Source organism: Humulus lupulus, chromosome 6 (genome assembly GCF_963169125.1).
Source record: "Humulus lupulus chromosome 6, drHumLupu1.1, whole genome shotgun sequence".
NCBI classification, from domain to species: Eukaryota; Viridiplantae; Streptophyta; class Magnoliopsida; order Rosales; family Cannabaceae; genus Humulus; species Humulus lupulus.
Window position 1 is genome coordinate 30266043 of NC_084798.1, and position 10385 is coordinate 30276427.

Below are 10385 nucleotides of genomic sequence, written 5' to 3' on the forward strand. Positions count from 1 at the left end.
AATAACCTAAAAAAATAATAATCAAATTACAAACATACCCTTCCAAATTTGATTAAGAGTAAAACTATGGCATAAACCAACTTTTATACAAAAATATGGGAAAATAAACCCATAAAAGTGAAAATTCTTAAAAAAAAGTCATAGATTAACTTTTTTTGAAAAAAGCCATATTTTTGCACACTCTATTAAAAATCTATATAAAATGTAATTTCCTCTATTTTAAAAAATAACATTTACTCTACCAAGCCCCATTAGAAAGGTCCATAACCAAGCCCAATCACCAAAGCCCAATTCTTTCCCTCTCACTTTCTCGACATCACGGCCGGCCACCATCCAAAGCCAAACCTCACTCTTTCTATCTCACGAACGCCGAACGGAACCCTACCCTTCCGCCACCCACTCTATCGGCACGGCAACCTTCCCTCACTGCCACCTTCCTCTGCGACGTTCCTAACGTGTCTCTCTCTCTCCGCCACAATCACTCTCTCTCTCTCTCTGCGATCCTCACCCAACACCGTACGGTATGGTACATGTGTGATATGTGGTTTTTTTTTTTTATTATGAAAACGCCTTCTTGAATTGGTTCTTATGATTTATTTGAAATCACATTTGTAAACAGGTATGTTTGTATTATAATCTTTTTAAGGAATCAAATCCAAATTTAAAGTTTTTTTTTTTCCCGTGTGTATGTTATCCGTGATGAATGTGCTGTTTTCTTTCAATTAGGGTTCATTGTTTGTTTTGATTGATGAAGCTTCATGATTGAAAGTTTGATGGTTTCTATTAATTCTGTTAATTTGTCAGTTATAGATACTGTTTTTCTCTTAATCTTACTTGACATTGTCTGTCTTAATCACATATTGAGTGTGTAAGTCTTTCTTCCATAAATTATAAAGCCAAGCATATAGCTCATTCGTTATTATAAGATTTCTTTTTAATGTAGCTAGTGTACTACCATCTGAACATCAATATGTTTAACAAAGATTTATAGAAACAAGCCAGACATTAACCAACACCCCTTTTTTGAGTATTGAATTAAAGAAGCATTACCCTCTTCCAGAATTTCTAATACAGTCCTATGGTTATAGCTGCATTTACTTTGACGTTGATTTCTCTTTCTGTGTGTTCAGGTGTGTATTTTGGCATGATTGCTACTTTGACGACTGCTAAGAAGCTTCTATAGTAGCACATGAACTGTTATCAGGTACTTAATTGATAATCTAATTTTAAACTTGACTGTCTTCTGTATGCTTGTTAAACTATTGTATTTTATTAGCATCATAGTTGTAATAACTTGTGAAAAATAATGATTACCCACAAACATGACAAAACCCCAAATTTCTTGGATTGTGCATTGCTTTGCGCTGCTTTTACTTACACACCTGATTTGAGAGAAACAAAGCTGAGAAAAACTGAGAAATAAAAGATGAACTAAATTTGTAGTTCTAGGAATAAGTTTTGTGTATGATTACCTTAAAAAAAATCTTGTGATAGTGAATGTTACCTATCAGATTTGAGAATACACGATTGATTACCTAGTAGACTGATAAGCATCATCATAAATGATTAAATTTAAAGGGAATATATGTGTATATATATATTTACATAGAAATACAAAGACTGCATTTGCCGCATCATCATATATACTGCTCCAATGCAAATATATAATAGATATACACTTTTACACAAAGGCTGTAAGAGTGAAAGTATATGTCGTCACCATTCACACCTTAATAGCGTTGGTGTCTTTGATGAGAAAAGAAAAGAAAAGAAAAGAAAGCAAAATCCAAAATATGTCTTCTTTCTCTTTTTCTGTCTTTCTTACAATTCTTTTTATTTCTCTCGATAATGGAACAAAGATATTCCAGTTAAATGGGCGACTAGATAATTATGCATGCCATTTTCAATTCCACAATGTACATGTTGGCTGTATTTCATTAATTTTTTTTAAATATATATATATAGAAAGTGACATTTTGATTTTGTTGAATTTTGCTGCAGAGAACGAAGGAGAGGAAACCTAAAAAATAATAAGAGTAGAAAAATAATCCCTTGTTCAATATTCCCACTACCTTATTTCGCTTTAAATGGGCATAATTTGCATATGAATTCTCTGGTGATTTAATATTTTGTTTCAGCAAAATATTGTGAGAGCTACTCTGACTTTTTTGTAATTTTCTTAAATGAGGACCGTTACTTTTATGTGACTCTTCCCTTCTTTAGTATATTCCAATTTGAATTTCGGTTAGATAGGCTGTTTTTATATATAAAGAGATAACTGTAGTTTAAAATTATTCTACAAATTACACGTACATATGTAAACTTCCAAAATTAAGCCCATTTGTTTTTGTTAAAAAAATCAGTGCTGCTTGCACCTCTTTCTCCCCTCCATCTCAACACTGCTGCAAGTTAGGACTTTTTTTGTTCGAACAACTGCGGAGCTTTTTTTCCCAATCAATTTTTTCTTTTTCTTTTTTTCTTTGACAATTTGAGTTTCAATATCTTTGGATCAAAATGAGCGGAGATCCTTTGGTATTTGGGTCTCCAATTCAAGACGCCATTTCTAGCATTCAGTTTGCGCCGCAATCGAATAACCTTCTCATCTCTTCTTGGGATTCTGTGAGTTTTCTTCTTCGTCTTCTCATTCCCAATATTTCTTTTTCCTGCTATTAAATTTGGCAAAGTTATGCTTCAGTGTCTGCGATTGTACGATGTGGGTGACTCGGTGCTTAGGTTAGAAGCTCCGTCAGAAGCTTCGCTTCTCGACTGTTGTTTCCAAAATGAGCTGGTTGGTTTCAGCGCTGGTTCTGATGGTTCCATTAGAAGGTTCGTTTTTTTTTTCATTATCGGAGAAACCTGAAATACCTAATATGGGTTCTATATCACATTGTAATGAGTTGCTGTTTTGCAAATGAGGTTGTCTTTATCGATGTTGGCATGAATGTACCAGAATTATGAATATGATTGCCAGTAAACTTTTTAGTGAATCTAGTTCATGTCATATCATAGTTATATATGATCTAGGGCTTAATAAATTGCTAATGCAGGTAGGTATTTATTCTTGGTTTTTGCACTGACTTTGTTTTGTGTTGCAAAAGTATTGATATATTTCTCTTGCATCGGATGATATACTTATTCTATTGATGGGATCTTTAATAATTGGTGTATTAGTGTATATATTGTTAGGATTGTATTGCTAGCTGGTTTGTAGGATTGTAAGGGTACATTTGGGATTGTCAATTAGGGTATTAGTTAGTTAATGGGAAATTATTCTAATATTTGTTAGTTATAATCAAACTAACCTCTAGGATATGACAGAACTACTCAGAGGTTATTCAGTAAAGATTCTTTGTAGTTATTTCCTATCATATATCTTTCTCTTTTTTTTTCTCTGATGCCTTGGCTTTTTTGCTGTAATTTCTTATAGGTATGACTTGCATTCCGGAACTAGTGAGGTGATTGGAAATCATGACGATATTTCAATTTGTGTTGGATATTCGAATGAAACGTGTAAGCAAAATTACCATCAGCTTCAGTTGTTATTTAGTTTCATTCTAAATTCTAAATGCACTAAACTTTTGTAGTTATTTGTCCTTGTTTTTTCTGCTCCCTGTTTTGTCTTGACTTATTTAATTTGTATTCGATATTTGCTTGTTTCAGAACTAGTACTTGTATTGTGTTTTTACATGCCTGAACATGAGAAGTTAATACATGAAAATTTTCTCCCTTTACTTATCTAGGCCAAGTAATCAGTGTTGGTTTGGACAATAAGATATTAGCCTGGGACACACGAACGGAGAACGAACTTTTGTGTTTGGTGAATGTAGGATCAGAAGTGCACTCATTGTCACTTTCAGGATTTGATATGATGGTAGCAGTTGGAAGATCAGTATATGTGTATGACTTGCGTAACTTAGGAAGATCAATTCCATCAAAAAACTCAGATATGGATGTTAAGATAAAGTGCATCAGTTCAGTTCCTTATTCTAGAGGTATATAAAGACAAGTGTTTACTTAGCTCTGCTTGTTGTAAAGCATTTGATTGGTTTTGAGACCAAAGAAAATCTCTCTTGATAACAACTGTTATTAGTAGATATCAAATAGTGCAGAAATTATAATTCATTTGTTAAATAAATTGGCTGTTTCTTAGCCTGCATGTAGTAATGGATTTGCATTTTATTTTCCTATTGATTTTCAGATTTTTAAGGACAATGTTATTATTGGATATCAAATAGTGCAGAAATTATAATTCATTTGTTAAATAAATTGGCTGTTTCATAGCCTGCATGTAGAGATGGATTTGCATTTTATTTTCCTATTGATTTTCAGATTTTTAAGGACAACTGTTATTATTGGATATCAAATAGTGCAGAAATTATAATTCATTTGTTAAATAAATTAGCTGTTTCATAGCCTGCATGTAGTTATGAATTTGCATTTTATTTTTCCTATTGATTTTCAGATTTTTAAGGACAACAAATTTATGTTTTAGTGTTACAAGCATAAAATTTCGATTATATCTGGATGAAATCTTTGAAGTAAAACTTATTATTGCAGGATTTGCTGTTGGCTCAGTAGATGGACGTGTAGCATTGGAGATGTCTTCTTCATCAGATTCAAATGACATCAGGTGAATTTTTAGATGATTGATTTATGTCAATTCAAGTTTTTTTACAAGATAAAGGCTCTGTTCAAGTTTCTGAAAGTCTGAAAAAGATTTGGGCAACCATAAATTTTAGTTATTATATAATGTTGGTATGTATCTGGTACTATGTTGCAGATACATGTTTCGTTGTTATCCAAAGTCAACCGATAAGAGATTTCATCTAGTATCAGTGAATGACATTGTATTTAATACACTGTGAGTGGAATTCTATCATGAGTTTACGAGCACTAATTTATGAAGACTTGATGATTTTTTGCTTCTTTTTTTTGGTTGGTGTTATAGTATAGGCAGTGCTTTTTATACTGGTGATAATGAGGGTTATGTTATTGGATGGGACGCTCAAAGTCGGAAAAGACTATTTGAGGTATTATTTGCTATATTAAACTGCTTGCAGATGCTTGTTTTCCAAGTGAATGATTTTTCTGATTCAAATTTATTAACACATTACTTTGGTAGCATATCATAGAAAACTAAATACTGAATTTTGATGTCATTCAACTTTATTTTTTGATACTAGTCTCCCGAACTAATCCTACAATATCTGGGGACCAAAAAATTATAGCAATTGTTATGTAGGTACGTAAGAGGGGTTCGAAGCATTTGATTTGTATAGGGGTTCAGTTTACTTTGTGAACATTTCTAGTTTAGAATTATTTCTTGTTTTATTTTCTCACGTCTTTTTTGTTAATGATACTTGTCAACATTTACTTTACTTGATTATGAGTATGATAAGCTATTGGTTAATGTTTTGCAAGCGTTGGAGAATTTTGATGCTTCTTTCTCTCACAATTTCATAATGATCAGTGTCTTAATACCAGCTAACTTTCATTGTTTCAGTTGCCTAGATACCCAAATAGCATCGCATCTTTATCAATCAACAATAGGGGACAACTTTTAGCTGTTGCATCAAGCTACACTTACCAAGAGGCTAAAGAAATGTTAGTTCCTTGTAGGCTCGTATTGTTCTGTCCACTCTCTTTATCCCATTACATATTATATACATGACATAGCTTTGGTTCTCTCTCTCTAAGTTAAACTTATATTATGATTCTTTACAATAAAAAGTACAGATATCAAAACACAACATCAGTAATTATTAACTTTCTGTGTTTTATTTTTCTCATGAAAACAGAGAAGAAATTCCTCAAATATTCATACAACAAATTGATGATGTCAATACTAAATCATTTTATTGTGGAAGTTCAAGTAGGAAGTAAACATTCACAAGATGACTGTGGAGTGGAGGTAATAATGGGTAACGACCACATTCACATTTGCAAGAGTATTTTAATATTTACTTCCTAAATTATGTCCTAAAAGTCACCATATAATTTTTTTTCTTGACTTAAAAAATTCCTTACTATGTATATAGTTAACGATTGATATGTTTCACTTGACCTAATTTCAGATGACTGAATGAGAAATGGTTTGAAGTAGCTGAAGAAACCACTGACCCACAGATAGAGGCCTAGTTAGGAAGTCGCTCCTGTTTGTCATCTTCTTGGTGGTGATGTTTGTAACGTTGCTTGGTACTATTTAATTAATGTGTTAATACATCGAGTTGTTAATGTGTAATATAACTCTTTACTTACAGACCATTTTTTTTAAAAAAATTCCATCGTGGCATCAATTCTCTGCAGTCGAACACACGGATGACTTTTTCTAATATCAATTTTGCAAGTCTGAATTCAAGACTTCAGAACAAATGAAATTGATTGAATTAACAGCCAAAGTTTATTAGTCAACTTTTCTAATTTAGGTACTATGTAACCAAAGTAATTTTTCATTTAAAATTACGTGCCTATTTATTTCTTAAATTAAGAAGTTTTCATGAACAAGAAAATCTGCCCGTTTCAAACTTCGAAATGCAGGACTTACAAAAAAAAAAGTAGTGGTCAGAATCTGTAGACATTAAACTTTGGTTACCTGAATTTATAGTGTAGTGCAAGTGTTAAAAATGAACTAAAAGGTTTATTTATCCACAACTGTATAGAAAATACAACAGCAAGAAAAAGGTCATTAAAAATGAAAAATGTATTATAACGCACATAAATTTAGGTGATGCACATAATTACTGTGACATAAATGCCTAATTATGTAGTAATAACCATGAAAGAAACCACACATAATTATAACACATCACATTGCTACAACATTATTGTTATTCCCTTTATGCAAGGGGGCAGCAATAGGGTTCTCCATGATCTTCATGCTAGGCTTATTGTGTCTTGCCACCACAAAAATAGATGCCATAGTCAAGCCTTTCTCAGTCATTTTGATGATCACCAGGAACAAAATCCTATAAAAAAACAACCATTCCCAACAACACAAGCAAATCAATCCACTTGGAATAGCCCATTTCAACTTGCCATGTATTCCTCAAGATCTCTTCCCCACTAATGCTATGTGACCTCCCCACTACCTTGCCTGGTAACACCAAGCCACTGAACTCACTTTTGAACATTCCTTGGAAAGCATACTTGTGGAATGAGATATAGTACAAAGGGTATCTCCAAAAGGGCTTGGGAAGATCTCTTGGCAACCGAAAAAACCCGCGCCTAATATCATGAGGCCTTGGATCCCAGTCCCACAGATGATGCCAATGAGAAAGTCAGGGACAAGGCTTGCTACAATCATCATTTAGCTCTCGACTAGAAGAATGCATGTGTAGAGAGTGATGACAAAGTAGAGCAAGTGTTCAAATCCATGGCGAAGTCCTGGGAGGTAGTAAGATAAAACTCCTGGGTTGACTGAGATCATGATGAGATAGGGCTGACAAGAAAGTGTATTGCTCACCACAAAGGATGTTGCACTGTAGTGCCCGTTTAGTCTTTCTCTTCCAAACACCTAAATTTGTTATTGCAAGTATATCAGATAGATAGTATGTATACATATTATTAGGAGAAAGCAAAGTTTATAGGTATGGTAAATAGTTGGTATAACGAACTTGTTCATTATTTTCATCCACATTCATGTCATTATGATCGTGGATATCATGAAAAATTAATGTATAGTGAAACATAAATGGACCAATTTAATCAAGTCCACATATAATTAAGCTAAATATTCTGTATCAAACTATTAGGATGAGCTTTTACAGTATAGTTTGTGTTAGATAAGAGTTTGTTAGTGGTTACAATACCGTTATGTACATACTCTAGATTGTTACATTTTCTGTTTTCGTACAACTGTATTTAGCTCCTTGTATATATATATATTATGTATAGTAAGTTATCAATATACAGATTCATTTCTCTCAATTGTTCTTGTCTTTACATTTCCCTAATATGATATCAGAACCCATTTGATCCTCTCTCTCTCTCTCTCTCTTCGATCGTTTTTTTTCTTTCTCTCATTGAGGTTGTTCGTCTTCTCCGGCAATGGCATCTCAGACTGAAGCTCTGACCTTTGGTTCTCTGACGACTGGTTCTTCCACTTCCGCTGCCTTCTCTCCCGTCGTATTCTCACACAAAATCTTTGTTAAACTTGATGATAACAACTTTCTCCCGTGGTGTCCTCAAATCCTTTCTGTGATTAAAGGTCATCAATTACAAGATTACATATCTGATTCTTTTGTTGTTCCGAAGAAATTCCTCACGGAATTAGACCAGATCTCTGGCAAAGTCAATCCTCTCTTCACTCAATGGGAGGTTCAAGATCAATTGCTCTATTCTTGGCTGCTCTCTTCGATGACTGAAGGTGTTCTTACACGTGTTGTCGGATCTGAAAACTTCGCTCAAGTCTAGAAGGTGCTTGAGGTACATTTCGCTACTCAATCTACTCCTAAGATTGATAACTTCAAACTCAATTGCAGAATCTGAAGAAAGGTTCTATGACTGTCAATGATTTTTTGCTGAGTGTTAAGAATCTTTTCGATCGTCTTGCCTCGATTGACCATCGCCTCTCTACGAAGGAGCACATCGCTGCCATTTTCAAGGGTTTCCCGTCTGATTTTGACACCTTTGTCATCTCTGTTAATTCAAGAAATCAACCTTACACAGTTGCTGAAATTGAATCGCTTCGCTTATCTTAAGAGCATCGAATGGATTCACACACTAAAAATCTGGATTCAGTCGATCTTGGCACTAATCGATTCAATAGAGGTAAAGGTTCTTTCGCCTCTTCTGTTGATAGCAGATCCACTTTCTCTACTGCCATTCCTCCCACTTCTGCACCTCGTGGTGGTCGTTCCTCTTGGAATCCTTATGTTGTGCCTTCTACTAGTCGTGGCTCCTTCTCTTCAACCAATGCAGGCTCTTCTGCTAGCCGTGGCACTACTTTCAGTGGCTCTTCAAATGGACGTCCAATTTGTCAGCTATGTTCTAGGGCTGGCCATCTTGCATCTCGATGTTACAATAGGTTCAATCTTTATTTTCCTGGAGTTGGTGTAGCCAACGTTGACAAGCTCAGTGCAAATGTTGCCACTGCTGATACTGTGACCGACGTTGCTTGGTATCCTGACTCTGGTGCAACAAATCTTCGCATGGCTCATGAAAGAAAATTTTGTAGTAGTAGGAAATACATATTGCAGCTTATTTTTATTTTATTTACATATTATTTATATTAAGCAACGGAACCGAAGAACTCATTCTTTCAACCTCTCTAAACTTCAATTCTTTTTTGTAGTAGAGTATTAACAAGAGTTTGAAACCTAGAATTAGTGTGGGCTGGTTCTCAACACATGATAGAGATCTAGAAGAGAATAATAGATAGTGGCTAAGAAATGATTAAATTGTGTAGGTTTTCACTTACCCAATGAATCAACTGGGACTAACTTATAAAAACCCTAGATATCATATTCCTTGACAACTTAATGTGTTTTATTTAAATTAATTAAAATAACAAACAAAAAGATAAAAGCCTTGGGCTCCCATCCAATCTCTTTGTTTTGAATTTAAATCTCAATTGGGCTTAAATTCAAAATATTTTATTTATTTATTTTTAATTAATTAATTAATTAAATCTTTATTCAAATTAACTAATTATAATTTGAAACTTGATTTAATATTATTTATTTATATTGACACCAATTTATCAATATTAATAAATTTACTTAAAGATTCTATTTTATTCTCTAAATCTCATATATCTGTAAATTTTCCAAAATTGACCTAGTCAACTTTAAAAATCCTAATTGATAATTAAATCAATTAATTGAGACATTCTAGATGATTTACTCAAAGGTGATGCGGGGACCATGGATCCATGAAATCAAGCTTCAATAAGTTACCGTGAATTTATTTACGAATAATTTCACTATCTTATTAATTCCTCGTGACTCCACTATAAACTCAGAATTGAACTCTTGAATTCATAGAACGTGTAACGCCCTGGTTACCCCAAGACCATTACGGTGAATGTTGAACCTTGAGTTTAACTAGCTACCCGAGTTCTTTTGTTTAAAACGTGCTTCTAGGTGCTATTAATAGGTTAAGGTGGAAAACCAATCGAAAGGAAATGATATATTTTATTTTAAATATAAAACTGTTCATGGGCCCATAAAAACATTTACAAGTTATTTACAACTCAAAATGGTCATTATAGTTTGAAATTTACAACCCGTCGACCTAAGCGGCAAAAATAGGGTAAACCCCCTAGTTCCTCTGAGAACTCCTTAGCCGTGGTGGTCAAGCGGCCGCATATGTACACAGCACCACCTAAGCTCTCCACTCAAGGCTGGGTGAGCTTTTCTTTCCCTTCACCTGCACCACATAGCACC

At 33.8% G+C, this 10385-nt stretch overlaps 1 protein-coding gene across 5 annotated transcripts; it reads left to right on the forward strand.

Moving 5' to 3' along the window:
* The first annotated feature begins 301 nt into the window (after nucleotides 1–301).
* On the forward strand, nucleotides 302–6420 carry LOC133781988 (mitotic checkpoint protein BUB3.3). Of its 5 annotated transcripts, none has more exons than XM_062221112.1 (12): nucleotides 303–521; nucleotides 1131–1204; nucleotides 2002–2619; nucleotides 2696–2826; nucleotides 3428–3510; nucleotides 3741–3992; nucleotides 4558–4630; nucleotides 4781–4861; nucleotides 4949–5030; nucleotides 5504–5604; nucleotides 5799–5921; nucleotides 6075–6420. In XM_062221112.1, the coding sequence occupies exons 3-11, from the start codon at nucleotides 2515–2517 to the stop codon at nucleotides 5881–5883; spliced, it is 993 nt and encodes a 330-aa protein (XP_062077096.1). In that variant the 5' UTR covers nucleotides 303–521; nucleotides 1131–1204; nucleotides 2002–2514; the 3' UTR covers nucleotides 5884–5921; nucleotides 6075–6420. The 5 variants fall into 5 exon arrangements, 3 of the variants coding, with proteins under 3 accessions (XP_062077096.1, XP_062077097.1, XP_062077095.1); XM_062221111.1 differs by having other exon boundaries at nucleotides 304–521; nucleotides 5799–5911; XR_009870300.1 differs by lacking the exon at nucleotides 5504–5604 and having other exon boundaries at nucleotides 302–521.
* The last annotated feature ends 3965 nt before the right edge of the window (nucleotides 6421–10385 follow it).

What these genes read in the sequence shown, in the direction of transcription:
- LOC133781988 (XM_062221112.1), top strand. Translation starts at nt 2,515, where the DNA reads ATGAGCGGAGATCCTTTGGTATTTGGGTCTCCAATTCAAGACGCCATT. An exon ending in TTCAGTTCCTTATTCTAGAG is followed by an intron (nt 3,993 to 4,557) that starts GTATATAAAGAC and finishes TTATTATTGCAG; the next exon opens with GATTTGCTGTTGGCTCAGTA. An exon ending in TACCAAGAGGCTAAAGAAAT is followed by an intron (nt 5,605 to 5,798) that starts GTTAGTTCCTTG and finishes TCATGAAAACAG; the next exon opens with AGAAGAAATTCCTCAAATAT.